This window comes from Prunus persica, chromosome G2 (assembly GCF_000346465.2).
Source record: "Prunus persica cultivar Lovell chromosome G2, Prunus_persica_NCBIv2, whole genome shotgun sequence".
Taxonomy (NCBI): Eukaryota; Viridiplantae; Streptophyta; class Magnoliopsida; order Rosales; family Rosaceae; genus Prunus; species Prunus persica.
This window is the reverse complement of record NC_034010.1, coordinates 17881591-17902871: the sequence shown is the minus strand read 5'-3', so window position 1 is coordinate 17902871 and position 21281 is coordinate 17881591. Positions and strand designations below refer to the sequence as shown.

At 36.5% G+C, this 21281-nt stretch overlaps 4 protein-coding genes across 4 annotated transcripts; 2 read left to right on the top strand and 2 right to left on the bottom strand.

The window, feature by feature from the left end:
* LOC18785523 (PRA1 family protein F2) lies at window positions 82–1073 on the top strand. The gene has a single exon (XM_020556725.1). It carries the CDS (start codon window positions 348–350, stop codon window positions 930–932), a length of 585 nt encoding a protein of 194 aa, XP_020412314.1. The 5' UTR covers window positions 82–347; the 3' UTR covers window positions 933–1073.
* On the top strand, window positions 1177–5192 carry LOC18787419 (pentatricopeptide repeat-containing protein At1g02150). The gene is made up of 2 exons (XM_007218909.2): window positions 1177–1890; window positions 3446–5192. Exons 1-2 carry the CDS (start codon window positions 1519–1521, stop codon window positions 4712–4714), a joined length of 1641 nt encoding a protein of 546 aa, XP_007218971.1. The 5' UTR covers window positions 1177–1518; the 3' UTR covers window positions 4715–5192.
* Window positions 5644–6749, bottom strand: LOC18786345 (expansin-A23). The gene is made up of 2 exons (XM_007220818.2): window positions 6559–6749; window positions 5644–6392 (listed from the first exon to the last, which is right to left on the bottom strand). Exons 1-2 carry the CDS (start codon window positions 6719–6721, stop codon window positions 5773–5775), a joined length of 783 nt encoding a protein of 260 aa, XP_007220880.1. The 5' UTR covers window positions 6722–6749; the 3' UTR covers window positions 5644–5772.
* Window positions 8056–10756, bottom strand: LOC18785021 (endoglucanase 4). Its single transcript, XM_020558059.1, has 7 exons — window positions 10501–10756; window positions 9794–10201; window positions 9495–9587; window positions 9144–9370; window positions 8822–8922; window positions 8502–8668; window positions 8056–8376 (listed from the first exon to the last, which is right to left on the bottom strand). The coding sequence occupies exons 1-7, from the start codon at window positions 10717–10719 to the stop codon at window positions 8056–8058; spliced, it is 1536 nt and encodes a 511-aa protein (XP_020413648.1). The 5' UTR covers window positions 10720–10756.

Sequence of the window (21281 nt, the reverse complement as noted above, 5' to 3'; positions counted from 1 at the left end):
TTGACGACGTCTTAGGTGGTTGCCATCCGAGAGTAAATTGACCAGTTTTGTATAATTCATGGAAAATTAGGGAAAAAAAGGTCCGAGAGTTCATTTGATATCGTTTTGGGACAAAACAGCATTATACTCGAATCAGAGCCTTATTTGGGCTCAGTTTTCTAGTCAAATTTGGAGAAAAGTCAAGTCGTCGTCCTGTTCAAAAGTAGCTGGAGTCACTTCTTCTTATCATCTTCATGTAACAATTAATTCAATGCATAATATTTTCTTATATATCACAGAACATCCGATCCAAAAACATCAACAACTACTTCTTTCCAAAACCTTCAATTCAAATTATTATACACCATATGGCTAGCTATGGCACCATGCAAAGGCCATCCACCACCTCAACATCAACACTTCCAACAACTCCTCATCCCCATGAACCAAAAGACACAACCAGAAAAACCCGCAACGACTTCAAGCTCCTCTTCCCCTTCAACATCCCCGCAACCCCCGAAGCTGCCGCGGTTCGTATCATCCGAAACTTGGGCTATTTCCGATTGTACTACATACTCTTCATATGGACCATACTCTCCATAACCCTTCTGCCTAAGCGCAAAGTTTCCTTAATTTTCTTGGTGGCAATGACTGCTGTGACCTGCTTGTACCTTGTGCTATTAAGGGTAGTACCTAATTCTGTTGTGCTGCAGAAGATCATTGATAGAAGACTGGTCCTGGCCTTGTTGGCCATTGTGACCATGGTTGAGCTCATACTTACCCGTGCAGCCCTTCATCTGTTTCTGACTTTAGGTTGTGGGACGCCAGTTGTTTTGGTTCATGCAGTTTTGAGGGTGAGAGATGATCTTTTTGTTGAGGAAGAGGCTTGCGCTGCTGGTGAATTAGTTCCACTCAGACCAACTAGTGAGCCCAAATTATCTGATGCAGTGTGATAATTTTATGGATTTATGAATTTGAGAATTTTTTGTTTTTTTTTTGTTTTTGTAGCTTCTGAATTTGTGAATTAGCCAATTTCTGAATTTTTGTTTTTATAGTTAGATCTTTATTGTATCTAAGAGACTGGAGATTACTAACTTGGTGTTGGTCTAGTGACATTTAGATCATGAGTAATTTAACCTCAAAAAAATAATCATGACTGAAAACAATGCTAAAATCAAACTGGACTGTTAATTTGGAATGATCGATATTCAATTTTTTATGCTCGAAACTCCTAATTTGGTGCACAAGTCAGACTTAGCTTTGTTATTTGCTCTACTACTTAACTATAAATGAACTAAATAAATTCACAAAACAATTACAAATTGAAAAAAAAACTATATCTGTCTTCAAAAAGGACAGATGTATGTAAAAGAATACAAGAGAAAAGGGAAAATACTTCACAATAACAATAGGGCCTTGAAGTAATTTCACGAACTTTATCTTCCAGCACAGAGTCATCTCTGTTACCAAACCAAACCCACACTTCCCATTTTCATTGCTGCATTCTTAACCCTCCAATAAACCCTCCACCAACACAAAATGCCTCTCCAAACTTCTGTGCACCACCACCACCACAACCTCCCTCTCTCCTCATCCCTCTCCTACTCCACTCTCCTCCCATGCAAAATTCCAACTTTGCCCCTCCCAAGTTCCATAAATTTCCAAAGACTCCCCTCCATCTCCTGCTCCATATCCCAAGTCCACAACTATGGCACTGTGGACTACGAGAGAAGACCCATGGTCAAATGGAACGCGATATATCGGAAAATATCGCTCACGGATGACCCTGAAGTGCGCTCTGCTGACGTGTTGAACCAGTGGGAGAAGGAGGGTAGGAAGCTCACCAAGTGGGAGCTTTGTAGGGTGGTCAAAGAGTTGAGGAAGTACAAGCGTTATGACAGAGCTCTTGAGGTAAAAAGACAAATTCGAGTGCAAAGTTTTTATTTTGGGTTCTTATTTGCTGGTTTTATTTGGTGGGCATGCCATGTTTTTGTTGGGAAGTACTTCAATTGCTCTGGTTGGGTGTCTCTCTGTTTTCATTTGGAATGGTTTGGTCTAATGGGATTTTGGGTTTTTGCTTCTTCTCTGGGTGTTTTCATGCTCCTGGGTAAACAGCTATTTGGGGTTTTTGATTTGGTGTTTTTGAGTGTTCTTTGCTTGATGGGTATGTACTCGTATTGGTAGATATGAAACTTATTGTCTAAATTGATTGGTATGTCTTGAGATTGCTTATATTGTAATGCATGTGGGTATAAAATTGCAAATCACCAAGTATAAAATGATTGCACAATAGAAGAATTTCTAAAGAATGTTTTAATTAGAGGCCCACTCTTACAACAGTGAATATAACTTCAAACTTTCAGTAATTTTCATTTGTAAGTGTTTCCACCATGATTTAAACTTCTCTCATTACCTTTCAGTGAATGTAAATCAAACCCTCAGGTTTTCTTCTGAAGCCATTAGTTCAAAATAAAAAAGTAACCTACTTACAAAGTTGGTGTATATAAGAAGGGCTCTTGCACCATAGCGAGGGACTTTTGATCTATTTTGAAATGAAGCGAGAGAGATTGGAATTTAGCTCTGAATGATTTGGAGAAGTCTGAGGATAGAGGTGGTAAAATAGTGAAGTTCATCAGGTCTGCAATATTTTAGAATTGGAGACCCAAGAGTTGAGCATTTGTTTCTAGAACACACCCTTGGAGTGGCTGAAGGAGCAAGATGGGAAAGTATTATATAAAAAGAGCAACTTGAAAGTGCATAAATGCATGCCGCTTGGTATAAATATACATGTTATCAGGTTTAAAACTAATTACTATCTGTTTTGGGTGGACACTTTGTATATCTACTATTAATACTTTAAGTTGAATTACAACTAAATTATCAATTGACTGGTAGGGTAATCAAACAGTTAATCAATGCAGATAATGTGTAACCTATGTTTGAACTCAAAGGCAGAGAAAATGAGATTTAATTGATATCCACTTTTGCACTGGATGGACAATGAGAATGCAATGCAGCTGTTACTGATGCTGATATTGTTATTAACCTCAATTGTAGATAAACTGATGCAGCTGTGACATAGGTTTGGGTGTGATGAATTTGGTAACTGAGGTTGATCTAAGAAGATAAGTAAAATGATAGAATAAAAATCATAAGGAAGTGCAATTGTTCATAAAGCCAACATTAAGGCTCCTTGAATATTTCTGCTTTATCATCATACGTGTGTGTTCCGATACATGTTCAATGGTATAATGCTCTTGACAAGTGTTACTAGCTCACAGTCATCTTTCTGTTCTAGACTTCTAGTACTGTTCCTGCTCTTTAGATTGCAGCTGACCTTTATCTATTTAGCAATGGTCCTTTAATTTATTTCAGTTGTGTTCCATGACATGGCATATCTTTATTTTATGTTTTTGGACTGACGACATGTCTAATAATCAGTTTTGAATTTGCGTGCACCCTGCAGGTGTATGATTGGATGAGCAACAGAGGAGAGAGGTTTAGAATATCCACAAGTGATGCTGCAATTCAACTAGATTTAGTTGCTAAAGTTCGGGGAGTTGCTAGTGCTGAAAATTACTTCCTGAGCCTGCCAGATACTTTAAAAGACAGGAGAATATATGGGGCTCTGCTCAATGCCTATGTTCGCACTAGAATGAAAGAGAAGGCAGAATCTTTACTTGATAAAATGAGAAGTAAAGGTCATGCGCTGCAATCGCTTCCATTTAATGTAATGATGACTCTCTATATGAACCTCAAGGAGTATGATAAAGTTGATTCGATTATTTCTGAAATGATGGAGAAAAACATCCAGCTTGATATATACTCCTACAATATCTGGTTATCATCTCGTGGCTCCCAAGGATCTGAAGAACGGATGGAACAGGTATTTGAACAGATGAAACTGGACAGAACCGTTAATCCCAACTGGACGACTTTCAGCACAATGGCTACAATGTACATCAAGATGGGGCAGCTTGAAAAGGCTGAAGCTTGCCTGAAGAAGGTTGAGAGTAGAATCACAGGTCGTGATCGGATACCTTATCATTATCTTTTAAGTCTCTATGGTAATGTTGGCAACAAAGAGGAGCTTTATCGGGTATGGAACATATACAAATCAAGTTTTCCCAGTATTCCAAATTTGGGATACCATGCTATCATGTCTTCGCTACTCAGAGTAGGTGATGTTGAAGGGGCAGAGAAGATTTATGAGGAATGGTTGACGGTTAAGTCAACTTACGACCCTCGAATTGCAAATGTTTTCATAGCTTATTATATTAAAGACGGGGACTTTGAGAAAGCCCAAAGTTTCTATGACCACATGGTTGATGTAGGAGGAAAACCTAATTCGACTACATGGGAGACCCTTGCTGAAGGGCATATTGAAGAGCAGAGAATTTCTGAGGCATTATCCTGCTGGAAAGAAGCTTTTTCTGCAGAGGGATCAAAGAGTTGGAGGCCAAAGCCCGTAAATGTGTCTGCCTTCCTTGAACTCTGTGAGCAAGAAGCCAATTCGGTAAGCAAAGAGTTTTTCATGGGACTTTTGAAGCAGTCAGGACAGCTTAAAAATAAGTCATATGCATCACTTATAGGCTTAGCTGATGAAGATGTTAGTGATGATGATCTATCATTAAAGAAAGATAGAACTAATATTACAAAGGACGATGATGACGAGAAAGAAGCAGGTGATGGGTCCGAATTGCTTTTGAACGAATTGCAGGGTACTACCCTGTGAGACATCTTTCTTCAATGTGTTGGAAGATCTGCTCTATGTTGTCAGCGCAGGGAAAGATTTTTAAGTGAAACGGGCTCCTACCTTTTTCGTGGTAGTGATGAAGTACCCTGGTTGCATTCTGTCTGTAGTAGCTGGGTGTACGCAAGTTGACAAGTTGGAAGTGCCTTCATATCAGAGTGAGTTTAGATGGCAAGACTACTCTGCAGAAGAATATCTTGGTAATTGGTGTGAAAAGAGAGAGCCCATCTCCACTCATCTTATGCGTGAGAGGTAATTTGAAATTCTTCATGTAATTTTTGAGTAGCTTAAAGGGCAAGAAGTTTTTGTTTGTTTAGCTATGCACGATGCTAACCTGACTAAAAGGAAGAAAAGACAAGTTATGAGATTCATATGTATAAACTCCTATAGTATATAGTTTTTCAGTTTCTGTTCAAATTCGTATAAATTATGGCCATGTTGTTCTCTCATTTGCCCTAAAGTTGGTTGCTACTGTATGCCTTTTAATTTATGTATTTTATGAGAATATGCCTTTCAGAATTATAAATTTGTACAATTCATCATTCAGGCTACATAAAAAAGACCGCATCCGAAAGCTGTGCAAACAAGTAAAACACACTTTGTATTTGCCACGCTGCATTAGTTTCACCATCAAATGTGGTCTATGTAGCATTATTTTTTCTGCTTGTTCTACTGGGTGGTTCTCAATGATCATTTGGTTTCATGGCATCCAATCTTCCCTTTGTCGGCTGAAGTTTTGAGTTCAAATCTCACGTACGACAATTGTTAATTAATAAAAACGAGAACATTTAAAGTGGTGTAATGAGCTTTATTACTTCACTTGGGGGTGCAAATCCAACTTTAAGATATGAAGTAAACCAAAAGTGATTAGGGAGAATTGAAGTTTTCATGGTCAAGAAAAACAAGTTAAAGCCGCTAATATATCATGGATTTCACAATTAATGAGCACCATATTATTATTCACCATCTGCATTACAAGATGATTCTTAAAAATTTCTTACATAGGAAAAGGTGCAAAACAAGTCCCATGAGGGACTAAATTAAAAATTATTCTTCCCCTCATAGGTTTGGCCAAATTGCCAATCTCCAGGAGCAACATTATCAAACTTACGTGTTCTCCCATCACTTGTAGTGACTTGAAACGACAAGCTTTGCCCTACCATGTTGCTTCCAATCTGCCAAATTTGGCCCCAATTTCGTGACATTTGAAGCCAATCAGTCTTAGACCCTCTGATTCTGACACTTGTCACATCCCCAGCACGACCAACATTGTACACTAAAACAGCAAGCCAAAACGGGTTTCCTTTGAGCTCAAACTTAACCCCTCCTTTTTTAGAACAAGGTACTCTTCTATATTTGATAGGAATTATGCCAGCTTTGGCCTGTGCAAGCTTTGTGAACATAGCCATGGACAAGTCAAAGTGTTTCATTGGAGGATTGCACCAATGGTCAGGAGCTGGATCCCAATTTGGTGGGCAGAAATTGGTTGCTGTGATTTTGATTGTGCCAGAATTTGGTATGCACCATTGTGGATCATCTACACACATGACCTCAAAGCAAGCACCACAAGTAAGCCCATTGTTGAATAGTGCCGTGCTTAGAGCTGTTGTCTCCAAGCCATAGCCTTGTTGGAAGAGATCACCATATCCACAAGCCCCCTCTGTTCAATTAACAATCACAATAAGTTATCTCATTTTACATATCGAATACTTGATTATATACACCTTCCTCTCATATTATGTTCATCACTACGTGTGGTACCATTGTGAGGGAGAGGTTATGTATGCAACCGGCGGATGCATACACAAATTATATTCTTCACTTACGCATGGTTTCTGCTCCACCCATGTCACCATAAAACGTTGCGTGTGCATTGTCCCAGTCATTGTGTGCGGCGTTTGCACCAACGGTGATTTTCTTGCCCATGGCTTGAGCCAAAAGAGTGATCATGAACACTGCCCATGTAAACAAGTTCTGAAACTTAGCCATGGCTATATGAAAGTGAGAGAAACTTGAATTCTATTGTATTTCTACACACCCACACACACACACATTTATATACAGAGATGTATATAGTCGTCATCATGAATATTCCTTTTCCACGTGTAATTAGATTGGTGTGTTTGTTGGTAAATCAAAACATGCAAGCAAGGTCCAATAAAGGTCTTTGGAATCATCCTAAACCATATTCATATTATGGCAACAACTTATTAAATACACAGTTAATGTTAAACTTGGTTGGTAATGCCTTATATCCAGTGCTGCAAGTGATGCCAAATTTAAAATGAATCACATTTAAGGTCCATGCCCATAATCAGCAAATCTGAGTTGGATATCATTATCTGGCTGGTAATTTGTACCAAGTACAAGTAGGGAGATCTGTTTTCTTTCCTTTTTCCTATTAATCTAATTTTGTTTAAACTGAAAGTTATATTCAATGAACAGTGTTGCTCATAGGTTGGCACGTTTTGCTCTTGATATTGCTCATGATTTTTTTAGTATAAGCGATAGTCTAAACTATAGGAGATGAGGATTTCTCTCTCACACACACAACAAAGATGTCATGGGATTCGAACATGAGACTTTTGATTCACAAGTCTATGTCCTTTTCCACTGGGTTAGACCCCATTGGCCCTTTTCCTCTACTCATAATATTGTTTGATTCGAGTAACCTCTTGATTTAACTCAGGATCTTTTATTTCAGTATTGTATGGTTTCTTAAGTTTTCAAAGGTTCAATAAGTGAAAAAACTGATTTAATTTAGGATCTTTTATTTTAGAACTGTAATTTGTATGGTTCCTTAAGTTTGTTCAATAAAAATGTATTTTCAAAAGTTCAATAAATGAAAATTCTGAATAAATCCTAATAATTAGTTTGATGAGAAAAAATCCTTTAGAAATCAAACATGCTCCTCTAAAAAAAGGATTAAACATGCTCACAATTAACAATTATAATCTTTAACAAATGATGAAGAACTACACATCAACTCATCTTGACTAAGGCTCCATTTGATTGAAATTAACAACGAAGCTATACACATTTGCTACATATAAAAAACTAGAAAACATTGTATTCAATATGTATTCGAAATAACTAAAAATGTAATACATTTGGAATGGATTTGGAATGACTATATGTCAGGAGTCATTTGAAATCCATTCGTTCTTTTCATATTATTTTTATTCTAAAGTATGGTATATACGGACTATAATCTTACAATGTAGTATTGTAATGTTGTATTCAATTTGGAGCCATTCCATCCAAATATACCGTAATAGTGATTTCCTTGTTCAAAATGTATATGAGATTATGAAAATGGGGCTTTAACCTTTCAAAAAGTTAGCCAATACACCCACAAAAGGTGCATTGATATATGTGGTTGGCTCCGATTGTTGAACATTGGATCGAGAATCTTCAAATGTATCATCCTCGGCAGGCCCTCCCACAATTGCACCTACTAATATGTTAGGGTTTGGATCGTTGCTTTTGAAATACAAGTCTCCTTCATGGCACTGCATTTGTTGTAGGTTGTTTTCCATGGAAGGATTGACTGAGCCACGGTGATGTATTTTCTGAGGAAACTTTTGCCCATATCCCACCATATATGACATCCCTAGTGGGTTGCTTCCTAGTATATAATCAACCTGCATTAATATTACCAATTAAATGTCAGCCAACAACAAGAATGAATCAATATTTGTATGTATGCTTCTTTTCGAAAATATGTTTTTAGACTGTAAATCTGAATCACACATTTCACGTTATGTACCTGTCCTTTGGTGAAATTCACTAGGCTAGCTGGAGTGACAACGAAATTATTGCCACAATCGATCACTTTGTTGGAAGCTTTCATGTAGCCAGCATAAGCCATAAGAAGAAATGATAGGGATGTTGAATGTTGCAGGTTACTTCCTCCAGGCTTGAACAAGAGTCCACCTAATATCAAAATACAAAAACAAGAAGAGAAGATTATGTCACTTCTTATACAAGTTTTGAATATCGTACGATTTTAAATTCGTATTAATTTGGAAAAATAACATGACATATGGTATTCTAGCTAGCTTCAGTAGGTCTGTTTTAGGCAACTACCTGGTGAATAGGTGACTGATTTTTGAGCAGGTGATTGAGGCAAAATAGAGCAGACAAGCTGGTCCGCCTTGGGAATAAAGGGATTAGCATTGTTGGGATCAGTCATTACCCACTGCAAAAAATAATGAATTAAAGAAGAAAATTAAGCTAGGTTCAACACATGTACAAATATAAGGTTCACTATCTATATATCAAAACACAAGAGATCAAGAAAATAATGTTCTAGATTGAAAACTCTAAGAACACTATGTCAGTTTCCTATGCACATGTGGGCCGAAAAAGAATTATGATTCGGGCCATCTAACACACAGACGACTGACATTAACACTGCTCTTGAAAACTCACCTGAGAAACAAGTATGTTGATGCCGGCATGTTTTGAATCCCATCCAAATTCAGTGACATCACCAGTTAAGGACGCAACAAGAATGCCATTTATATTTCTTACTACTGTGGGTCCCAAAAACTGTATGTTGTTTTTGACATAGTCCCAATATTGTGGTATCTTAGTAGCCTTGTATAACCACGCAGCTCCCCAAATCAGTTCATCCTGCAAACAAGTAATTACTTGTGTATCAAAATTCTGTTTAAGTTATTTTAATACAGCACAATATGAAAAATTAGACCAGTACTTAAAATTTGGAAAACAAATAATTAGGATCACATAAGTGTACCTTGTAGCCACTGAAATCACAGTAAAAAGGGCAAGCTCCCTCACCAATACTGTCATTATAAGACCCCCTATACTTATCTGCGAATTCAAACACCTAATATCCATACATGGAAAAAATTATTAGTCCCAAAGTTTCAATATATATACATAGAAAAAACGGAAACTTAAGAAACTTTATGATTCTATGATGTTCGTGTTAGATTGTGAACATGAACCATTGATTAGATTGATTCTTGTCTGAATGTGCGGTACAGATTCAGTGCATAACATAAGTCTGTAAGAGAAGAGAATATTGCATACCTGGATAGATCGATTAAGCAGCGAAGCTGAGTAGAATTTGTCTGAATCTTTAAACACCATGGAAGAAGCTGCAAGTGCAGCTGCAGTCTCAGCTGCAACCTCTGATCCTGGCTTTTCTTTGTTCACAACATAAGTGGTTCGAGGGGTGGTCATGTCTTCAGGCCTTTCCCAACAAGTGTGGTCGCCATTGGGGTCACCAACCACACCAACAACAGAATCAGGAACACTTGTGGATTTAAGCAAATAATCAGACCCCCATCTGATGGCTTCTAGAGCATGTGGAAGTTCCGAGCCCATCAATTGTCCGAATTCTAGAACACTCCATGACAACATTGTTGTTGTGAATGCCATGGGAAAGTTGAACTTCACATTGTCCCCCGCATCATAGTAACCTCCTACAAGATCCATCTGAGAGGGTGGAACAAGAGCATGTCACGCATTTAGGTCCATGTTGGCTAAATTAGGGTTTGGCATGTGTGGAGAAACTTTGTATTTAATGTAATTTTGTATATGATTTGAAAGTAATCGGTTCCTGTAATTTTTAGGTGTAACCGGTTGTATACAATTATGTGTCTATCTCTCTCGTGACATGGTTAGTCACGTGATGAGAGAGATAGAGACATAGTTATATGTAACAGTTGATAAGGAAGTTTTTCTCAACCATGTTCTTAAGAGAGAGAGAGAGAGAGAGAGAGAGAGAGACTTACACCAACATCAGAGCCATCCTTTAGACCAGAATCTTTCCTCCAAGTAATTCGTTGTGAAGGTGGTAACTTGCCTGACCTTTGGCCTTCAAAAAACATAAGGCACTTTGACAAAGCGTCAGCGTAGTTATGCGAACCAGAGTTTTGTGCTGCGGCCATTGTCAACATCCAAGCTAATATTAACACCCCTGAAAGGTAACTAGTACACATGATTTTACTCATATTTTCTTTTCTTCACAACCCACTTTTATTTATCAAAATTGAAGAGTATTTCTAGCACTGGAGTATCAAGAAGAAAGCTAAAAACTTAGATATATTCTATACCCCTTGAACAATTTGGAGAACAGCCCACTAATTCGATCAAAAGCAACTCAGTAAGCAGCTGTTTATATACCATGGATCCCTAATTCAACAAGGAAATTTTATTTGGAAAATGGAAACACATTTTACGAAAGGAAACCAGGAAAAATCTTCCTATGCTCATATGGAAACTTATTTTGGGAAAGTATTGTCCAAAAGGGACACGGAAGAAACGCACTGTTATAGAAATTCAAATCCTGTACAATTTTTTGTTGTTGCCAAAATGTACAATTAATTCATCTTCAATAGTTTCTTCTTAACTTATTTTGTTATGATTTATTCTAGATTTTTGTGATTGTCAACCTTTTTTCTCTTGACAAACCTGATTGTACGATGGAAATTTTATTAACGAACAATAGGAAAATATGAGCTAAAAACTTGACCCTTATTACACTATTTTTGTCAGTCAACCCAAGTAGTTGCCTTTCTAGAAAATAAATTATTTAGGGTTTTTAATCACATTGATATTCTTATTCGAATGTGTAAATTAGAATATGACATTTTCCAACCAAAAAAAAAAATAAAAAAATAGAATGGCAATCGCGGACAACTATTGACGTGACTTAACCTAACAAATCAAGGAGATTTATTTCTTAGGTTAATTAGGTGATTTATTTCCTTTTTTTATATAGTCGACAATCCTTGTATAATTAGGAGATATTCTCCTAATTAATTCTTGGATCTATTTACTTGTAAAGTATACTTGTAAACTCCTATATATTCCTCCTTTTGGAGAAGAATACAATTAACCTAAAGTATTCAAACCGTGTTCATATTTTAACATGGTATCAGGGGAGCATTTTTGCTCACCACTTTAACCCAGTGTGTATGCTCACCACTTTAACCCAAGGTGTATTGTAACAACCCGATCCTAAATTAATTTTTAATTATTAATTTATTATGGAAAAAGACTATTTTATTCCGGAAATATTTTATTGGGTCAAAAGTTGACTTTTCCTGTGAGAAGGAATTTGAGAATTTCAGTTACACCGTTGCATAGAGCACGTCGAGATGAGTCCATAGACACGTAGTGGACTCAAATTAGAGTTGTAACGAAAAAGTTAAGATCAAAAGAAATTCAGTGGCAAAATCCTAAATTTTTCGAAGTTCGGAATTTTTAAACCCAGATTTCTTCATTCTCTCGCGAATTTGACGAGCAGCAGTTTTCAAACTCCGATTTCTCCATCGTCTAGCCACCAATTCCAACGCCATAACTTGCAAATGCTTCGTATCTCTCTCCTCTTTCCATACATATCCATATCCAGCCTTGATTCCAAGTGAATCAACCAGAAAATCGAGTCAAAGTTGAGCTCGAAAACGGGCAGTTTCGAAACCGGAATTTTAAGTGGACACCGACGCCATTTCCGGCCAATTCCGGCCGCCACAACTCAGAAAGCTTCGTTCGAGGACTTTAAAGGTGGAATTGATCGTTGAGCCAAGGTATACGGGCTCAGGCAGACCCGCAGGAGGGACCTTCGAAAGGTCCAGCTAGCTCGGACTAACAGTGAGTGGACTTTTATTTTATAAATGATTTTTATGCAATTGAATTTTCTTATTTGAATAAGTTTTATTGATTATGGCATTCCTAGCATGATTTGTTGAAGTTAAATATCTTTGTTTTATATGCTGCCCAGTTGAATATGCTAAAAGGATATGGAAAGTAAAGATTGAGATATTATCGGATTGAATGGCAGCAGGATTTAAGGATAATTAAGAAATAGTTTTATAAATTCTAATCTTTTTCATAAATATGTATTTATTTTAAAAACCACCTTATGTACCCAAAGTTGCCTTCGGATTAAATGTTACCTTTGGAATGAATGTTGCCTACGGAATAAATTGTTGCCTTCGGTTATGATAATGTCCATGGACATAATAGTTGCCTTCGGTTTAGTCAGCCCGCTTGACAGTTGCCCCACGAGTTTCGGGGACGCCTGGACCGTGGGAGCAAGGATTGCGGATCAGGTGGACTAAAGGTCTCCTGAATCCTGCGAGATTGCGGCTCAGGTCGACCTTGTATTACCGAGACCTGCGAGGACGTGTCACAAATTGTGACACGAGGAATTAACGAATATCAGGAATTGACGGCATATAAGGAATTGACGGATATTAGGAATTGATGGAAATAAATGGGTACACCTAGGTGGTAGTTTTAAATTGATTTCAATGCTTTTAAGAGAGTTTTATCGACCATGAGTATGATTGGCATATACGTATATAAATATATGAATGCATTGATTTCAGTACGAATATAATGAAGAGGATAATTTAGTTTTGCATAACTCTTTTTACAGTGGGGTTAGTATGTTCATATGCTATTTTCTAAACCTTTATTTTTGTCCACTCACATTTTTGAATGTTTTGTGCCCCCAGGCAATAGACGTGCACCAGAGCGCTACCACCGGGCAGATTCCACACTCCGCTCCACTCTCCCTCTTTTATAGAATTTTCTTTTGAAATCAAATTGTTCTGTTGTATATTCTTAAATTAGTTGCTCTGATGCATTGCCCTAGGACTTTCTGTGTGGCCTGAGGCCGTTTAGTTTATCAAAACTATTTGGATGTAAATTGGAAGCATGCTGGCAGTTGAGATATTTATATATATGCTTTTTTGACATGTTGAAATTCCGAGAAATGATCAAGTTACAGGGGAGATTCTGCCGAATTTTCGGTAGAAGTTGAACTAGTAATAAACTTGAATTTTAACTAGAAGGGCAATTTAGTCATTGTGCCCCGGCACTCGCCAAGTGTCGGATACGCACAGGGTTCGCCTTGAATTTTAAAGTGAAATTTGGGTCGGATCCTGTCATGTATGCTCATCACCCTTTTCAACACTTGACACCTGTCCATAAGCATAACCATGGTTACATAAATCAACATAAAAAACCTATAGTTATGCTTATGGACACATGTAAAGTATTAAGAAGGGTGGTGAGCATACACCTTAAGTTAAAGTGGTAAGCAAAAATATTTCCTGAAATTAGAGCAGCCGATTATAAGTCGTCTCTAACATTTCCCTTCAATCCTTATACCCTCACGTCAAACACAAACCCTAAACAAATTCCTCAAATTCTCAAATCAAAACCCTTTATCAAGTCCCTCCAAACCCTTTCCCACAATTCCTAAACACAAACTCATATCCAATCTTACTTTTGCTGCGATGTTAGGCATCATTGTGATTCTCTCCTTCCTTGAAAACTCAACTAAGCATGCTTTCAATCCTGCTGAAAAGGCTACACTAGCTCGTGCTTCCATAATTTTTTTGTTTTTTTTTGTTTTCCATATGCAAACATCATTTCTTTTATATCAGATAAGTAAATAGATATTTAAAAGTATAAATAAAAAAGGGGCTTTATCATATAAGGATAAATAGGAGGGTACCAAGACAAAATAGTCTAGTCCCTCAAAAATTAGACAAACCTGTCCAATCATTGTCCAATAGTGACATGAAATAACTCTTATATCACTTACTGAGAGTTACATTAAACAACTCTTGGGTCCATGTCCGACAATGACATAAGAGTTATTTCATATCACTGTCGAACAGTGACTGGACCAGTTTGTCCAATTTTAGAGGGGCTCGACCATTTTAACATTTTATCTTGTGTGAAGGACTTTTGTATCAATTTATGATTAAAAAAAAGTAAACTGAAAAGAAAACAAAAAAAAGGATGTGGGTGGAGTGGAGTGCGGGAGTAACTTCCTCTCTCTATATATATATATATATATAAAGCAAAAGGCAGAGAATGGTGAAACATTCAAAATATCAGAAAATGTCTTTGGTTAATGCAAACATTAAGAATTAAAATTATTAATTAAATGAGGATAATATGGTAAATTCACAATTTTTCATATTAAAAAAATTAAAAATAAAAGAAAATTCAGATAATGGATCCTATTTTTATGGAACACAACTATTCATTATCTTTTTTAATTCTAAAATAAATTTAAATTTTTAAAAAAAAAACCTCTCGCAGGCGCATAAGCGCGTGCAGAGAGGCTAGTAATTACTTAAGCGGCATTTATTTTTTATTTTATGATTTCACACATTAATATTTTTACCATTTTATCCCTATTATATTAATTTACAATCCTGTAGCACTTTGGTTAATTAAGGGTAATTTTTAGATTTTTGAATGTTTTACCATTCTTTGCATTTTGCGCGATATATATATATATATATATTATGAACCAGTATCTATTGAAATCATAACTTTGGTCTCAATATTTAAAAAGTTTCTGTTTCTTGAAAAGATTGTTATCGTTATATTAGTTCATGCATAACACAGCAAGTATGCTTTTCTTCCTGAATTGAACAAATCAGGTGAGCAACTGCTAGATTCAACAATCATCACCAAATTATAAAAAAGCCTGCAAAAGTGTTCACCCGTTTTCGTGTTTAACTCCTGATATGGAAGGGCGAAGTTCCCCACTAGCTTGGAGACCACTTGTTGGTCAACAAGTCAGCTTTCTTTGGTGTGCGAGCGTGCCACTGCTAGCAATGTAAATTCTAGCAGACTCATTTTTAGAGTGGATAACCTGCGCCTCAAGTTACTGACTTCTAAAACAAACGATTGTGAATTTGGGTGAGGAATATCTCCCAAGTAAGTTCTTTTCTTGCCTCAGACTGGTGAGGACTTTCACAATTTATCTCAGTATCAAGATGGTTGTTCTGGCCAGAATAGATAATAATAAAGTACTGTTTCAGGCAGAACTGCCTTTTACAAAATTAAGAATGGAGAAATCAACTCTAGAAAGGCAAAAAGATGGCTGGAATCTCATTTCTGCCTGGGTAGAAACTTCTGATCCGGGCTGAACTGGGTATGTCTATGCTGGACTGTACTGTCAACAACTTTAGCTGCTTGGCTTCAGTTGTAAATCGATACCAAAGTTCAATTTTGGCAGAGCTTTAATCTACTTCAAGCCTTGGGAGACTTTTCGAGCGGGCAGAACTGCGACTTCTTCAGTTTGAAAGGACAGAAGTGGCTATTCTCGAGGATTTAACAAGCTGGAACTATGCTATAAAATTTGTTGAGGTTTTCATATTTGTGAAAACTCAAGCTGTGTTTGTTTTGGCTTTTGCTGAACCAAATTTGTAACGAGAGGGATCTCGCTTTCAGAGGACTTATTTTCTAAGTCTGAACTTTGGAATTCTGATCTAGAGCTGTTTTCCTGTTTGTATTTTTTGATTGATTGATGAAAAGAAAAATGTCCCTTTTCTTTCTTGCCTGTTTCTGTTTTTATAAGAGACCCTCCTTTTGAAGGTGGTTTTAAATTTTAATAATGGGCGGCAAAAGATTTCTCAAAAAACGTAAAGCAGGAAAGATTTTTATCAATTATGGCAGATAGACTCCCAGTGGTCATTTCCTATAGCGATCCCTTCCCTGGTTTCCTGGCTGACGGTTTTTTTTATTTTAATGCCACCGTCTGTGTGAGCTGATCCTATGGCGGTTTTGATTTTTCTTTTGTATTTTCTGAACAACTCCCTGTCTCTTGCTCTTGAAAACGTGATTTGCGAAATCTTTTTAGAAGACGGTGTGTTGCTTTGGAGCAAAAAGTCTCTGATCATAGACGCCCCTTTGATTTTTCTTTCTCGGCAGTGTTTTCAGAAACGTCCCTTCTCACATAAAAACTCTAGTTGGATTTGCTGACTTTCCAGAGAGGTGAGGTAGCCACGTGAATGTGTCTTTAGTCTCTTGGGCTTGAGTTTAAACAATATTTTGTGGGCTGATTTTCAAAGGCCCAATATGACAGCTTTGGGTCTTTTTGGGACTGGATAAGTATTTCACCACGGGCCTGTTTCTGGATCTCTTTGGTGTGTCGAATTTAGGCCCAAACAAAAAGGACTAACTGAAATGAACCCAACCGCCCAAAGCATGGATATTGTTGTTGTAGAAAATTAAACTTTTCCTAGTACGGTTCATTTTTTTCTGCTTGAAGTTCATTTGTTCGTGGGTTAAATCCGTTGACTAGGTTTCGACTAAGTAAAGTTTTCATAACTTGCTAGATGAGCCAGATTTTGGATTTTCTTTTCCTAAAATACATATGTTATACTTGGGACTTTATTTTTCAACCGATTTGGTGAAATTTTATTTTTTCCAAACTGGTGGCATTTGATGTTTATTATTTCTGATTTGTTTACAATTCATTTGGTTTCTTCCTCTTTAGGCGTGAGTTTCTTCTTCTTGTGCATGGGATTTATCTTCTCTCTCTCTCTCTCTCTCTCTCTCTGGTATATATCTCCACATGACAAGTCACTTACCATACTTTTGGTGAGTTTTTTTTGTGTGTAAAAAATAAGAGATATTTTTTTGAAAAATTCTGGAATTGCATTCATAATTTAGCCAAAAAAGTCACTAATCATAGGACCAACTACCAAGACACACTATCTACAAGCCATTACAATAATGAAGTAATCTAACATCAAAATTAAGACAATTTGATGCGCCTCCACTAACGATCACGCTGGATCGAAGAAACTCTGGTATAGGCATCCCAAATAAGATTGCAAACTTAGAATAATCAAAAAGGGATAAAGCTTGAAAAAACCAAGCTGTAACAGTACAAATAAAACTCTCACAAAGGATAGATGAAAAGCTCTCACAAATGAGAGGTGAAAAGCTCTCACAAAAAGATAGGTGAAAACTACACAGAGAACCCAAAGAGTATCTGCAACTTATTCTAAATATAAAGAAACAAAAAAAAAAAAAGATGGTGGTGGAGATCAGACGCCGAAACGTAGGTGGAGATCCAATGTCAAGATGCAGCCGTCTATGATGGTTAAAAGAAAATCATAACAAAACGAAGAAAAATAGGAGAAACCTTCTGTCTTTGATAATGAGGGAAGAGGAAGAAAAGGGGAGAGAGGGAAGGAAGAACAGTAACTTCCTCCTCAAAGTAAAAACGACTCTAAGAGTGTTTTTTGGAAGAGAGGAGGCTAGGGTTTCTCTCGACGACAATGAAGGCTCGTTTGTTTAAAATAAGGAGGTAAGCAATTGTTTTCTTTTTCCCTACATATAAAGAAAATCTTATACCACGCACAATTTATCCCATTGTTTTTCTGCAGAGAATGCTTAATATTTAATATACTTGATACATGATATATTGATTTGTATGAAATTGAACAATATGGAGCCACTTATTAGGATTTCAATTTGATAAGTGATTGGATGATTTGAATTAAAAGGGATTTGGAGTTTTTATTTTATTTTAGTACAAGGGAGTTTGGAAGTTTCGAACCTTTGCCCACCTATTGGTGAAGGTGGAACGGATCCGCTGTCCCCAATTTGGTGTCCCCTTCGTGTCCCTTCTCTAATTATTCGACACATGTCATATAACTTAACAGAAAATTAACTCTGTTAACTTGTTTTATTTTATCATTAAGAAAAATCTTTTAAAAAATATATAAAAAATTCCCGAGACAAAAGTGCAATGAACTTAAAAACCAATACATCATAAAATGGAAGAGATATGAGACATGAGGAATCACAATCCCTAAGAAGAAGACATCTGAATCACAAAATGAAACTAACTCATCTTTTACGTAACACAAATGCTAGAACGATGAAGAGACTGTTTGATTTACGAGAAAACAAAGGGAAGATACGTGAGTGTTGAAATCAATTTGGAGGATTTTGAGCAAAAAAAGAAAAAACCAAGAAATCGATTTGGAGGGATATAACTCCTATTCAACCTCTCAGTTCACAAAATCAAATGAAATTGAAATCCAAATAAATTAATCAACCAAAACCCAAAACAAAAAACAAGCCAGAACTAAGGGGACACTCTGAAACCAAAATGAAACAAAACCGAGAAGGAATCAACAGTCCAAAAGAACAGAAGCAAACTCCAGAACCCAAAGATAACTCCCAAAATAGTAGAAAACAAATAGAAAATTTGGACATCTTTAACAACAAGAAGCTCTCCACAACCAAGATTCATGTCCACGTAGAAACAGCCAAAGGCACCTCACGATCAACTCGCACTCTTGCTCTATGGGATCGAAGGGGCATTGACTTTGGCCCTTGAAGGCAATGGCCTAGGGTTACTGCTGGGATGCGTACGCTCCTTTACTTGGTATTTGCTGAGTTTTTAATTTTTTTTAATGTTAAAAATAAAAAGAAGTTAATAGAGTTAACTCTCTGTTAAGTTATATGACACATGTCAAATAACTAGAGAGAGGACATGAAGGGGACACCAAATTGGGAACAACGGATCCGCTCCCGAAATAGCTCAACCAACTGAGCTATATTTTCATTGGCAGGGAATTTAGAGTATTGATTCATATATATCCGCGTGATTATTAACGAAATCCATAAAATGATGCAAGTCAACTATAAATCAATTAAGCAAAAATGTGGGTTATAGGCCAATTGATCAAAAGCAATATACATGTTTTCCTTACATTCCCCCTCTCATACAATAGAGTAATCCTTAATATTTTGGTCAGAATATTTTTTGCTGGACATAATGCACACTTCCATATAGTCCCACTATCTATTTTCTTTTTTCTTTTTTGTTTTTTTTGGCTGAACTATCTAATTGATAGCAAAGGTCAAACATTAATCTTTATCTAATATGTAATTTAATTAATGCTTTTGAAATTTCTGATATGCGAGCAGGACAGCGAGAATTAATTAAATTTCTGGGTTTGCTAACTTTTCTAATGTCTTTAGGAAAGAATCTGTTTGGGACTCCTTCAGCACTTATGTTTATAAGTGTTTTTTTTAAGAACTTCTTCTAATAGAAGAATGTCAAAAAATTTAATAAAAATTAAATTTCTTTCTGAAAAAGCACTTAGAAGTAATTCTTAAAGAAACACAAGTAGGTTTTATGATAAATGAGTCATTTCCTATTCAATTATTTTAACAAAAAATTTAAAAAAACAAACACACACACTGATACTCTACCATCAACCCCAATCTACCCTAGAAACCCTCTGTCTAATACCCAGAAGAAGATGGGTTTTTGAAGATCTCAGGTGCATGCAATGTCTATTTCAAAAATATCTCTCACACACATCTTGCACTAATTTCTCTCTATCCTCTTTAGCAAAGATCAATTATATGACTTTTGGAGAGCTTATAATCATTTGGTAGAACAAGTTATTGAGAAATAAATCTAGAGCAGTGACCAGCAACCAAGCTTTAATAGCTGACCACAACTCTCAATGATTTCCAATTCAAATAACAAAATCATATATCAATAAATTCTAATCCATGAAGAACATATATCAATTTCATCAAAAATACAAATTCTACCAACTTGAAACTTGAAATGACTGGAGGCAGCGGCAACACAAGGGGTTTGGGAATCAATGAAATTAAAGAGGGGGGTTTGCATAGCGGCAACACAAGCGGCAACAAATGGCTACTGTAATGTGCATAGTGGGTAGGTGAATAAATTATAGTGAAATGGAGTACTTATCTGCCAATATGATCAGCAGTCTTCTTAGCTTTTAAATAAAATAACCAAATGATGATATGAGAGATTATCATATTTTGATATCTAGTGATACCCTATTCGGTGTTCACAAGAACATTGCGCGCGGTTCAAACCCCAGGCATGCTCCAAATAAACACAAGGCCCCAAGAACAAAACATAGAAAATGAGACTCAATCTTTTTACTGCAAATTTATATATAAGTTGTTTTCTTTCACTCATATAACTATTTGATTTAGTTCATCAACCTGAATAATGAATATAAAAAAATGAAGATATCTACTTACTCATTCCAACACTTTCTTTAAGAGGAAGGAATTAATAAAAGTTTGTCTATGTATCAATGAATCGCACGTAGAGATATTGATAACACACATAAAGTTAATGGTATTTCATAACTAATCGATGGAGCAATAGCTCTAAAAAAAAAATGAATGACGATATACACCATCCTCCTCAACCAAACGATGGTCTAAATTAGGGGTGGGCTTGATGTGGTTTGATTCGGTATTGAGCCAAAATGGCATACCGAACCGAAAGGCTCGGTGGAGGTATTTCCGGACTAGACACTGAACCACCACCATCAAACACCGAAGTCCTAAAAATTAGATTCGCAAAATCAGTAGGCTCTTTGAAACATACATAATTAGTAGAATCAGATTGGGGCCTTATATTAGGTTGATCATATGGACATTTTCTAAGAATGTTTCAACACTAACTAGTTCTTAGTCTAGTTGTAGCACTTCTACCCACCATTTGCCATGGCAAAAGGTAAGGGGAGTTACTATTCAAGTGAATAATGCATGCCCTAGTAATTTTTTGATGCATTCACACCCATTGCCATGGCAACCCAAGGGCAATCACTATTCACATGAGATATGAGGAGAAGAATTTGTATGCATTTTAAGGTGGGAAGTGAAAAACATGGCTAAGTATTTATAGAAGAAAAAAAAATTCTGAATTTTTTGGTTTTTTTTTTTTTGG

Coding starts and splice junctions, on each gene's coding strand:
- LOC18785523 (XM_020556725.1), top strand. CDS start 348: ATGGCTAGCTATGGCACCATGCAAAGGCCATCCACCACCTCAACATCA.
- LOC18787419 (XM_007218909.2), top strand. CDS start 1,519: ATGCCTCTCCAAACTTCTGTGCACCACCACCACCACAACCTCCCTCTC. Junction 1,891..3,445: donor GTTATGACAGAGCTCTTGAG/GTAAAAAGACAA, acceptor TGCACCCTGCAG/GTGTATGATTGGATGAGCAA.
- LOC18786345 (XM_007220818.2), bottom strand. CDS start 6,721: ATGGCTAAGTTTCAGAACTTGTTTACATGGGCAGTGTTCATGATCACT. Junction 6,393..6,558: donor GGGTGGAGCAGAAACCATGC/GTAAGTGAAGAA, acceptor TTAATTGAACAG/AGGGGGCTTGTGGATATGGT.
- LOC18785021 (XM_020558059.1), bottom strand. CDS start 10,719: ATGAGTAAAATCATGTGTACTAGTTACCTTTCAGGGGTGTTAATATTA. Junction 10,202..10,500: donor AGGATGGCTCTGATGTTGGT/GTAAGTCTCTCT, acceptor CCACCCTCTCAG/ATGGATCTTGTAGGAGGTTA. Junction 9,371..9,494: donor GTGATTTCAGTGGCTACAAG/GTACACTTATGT, acceptor ACTTGTTTGCAG/GATGAACTGATTTGGGGAGC.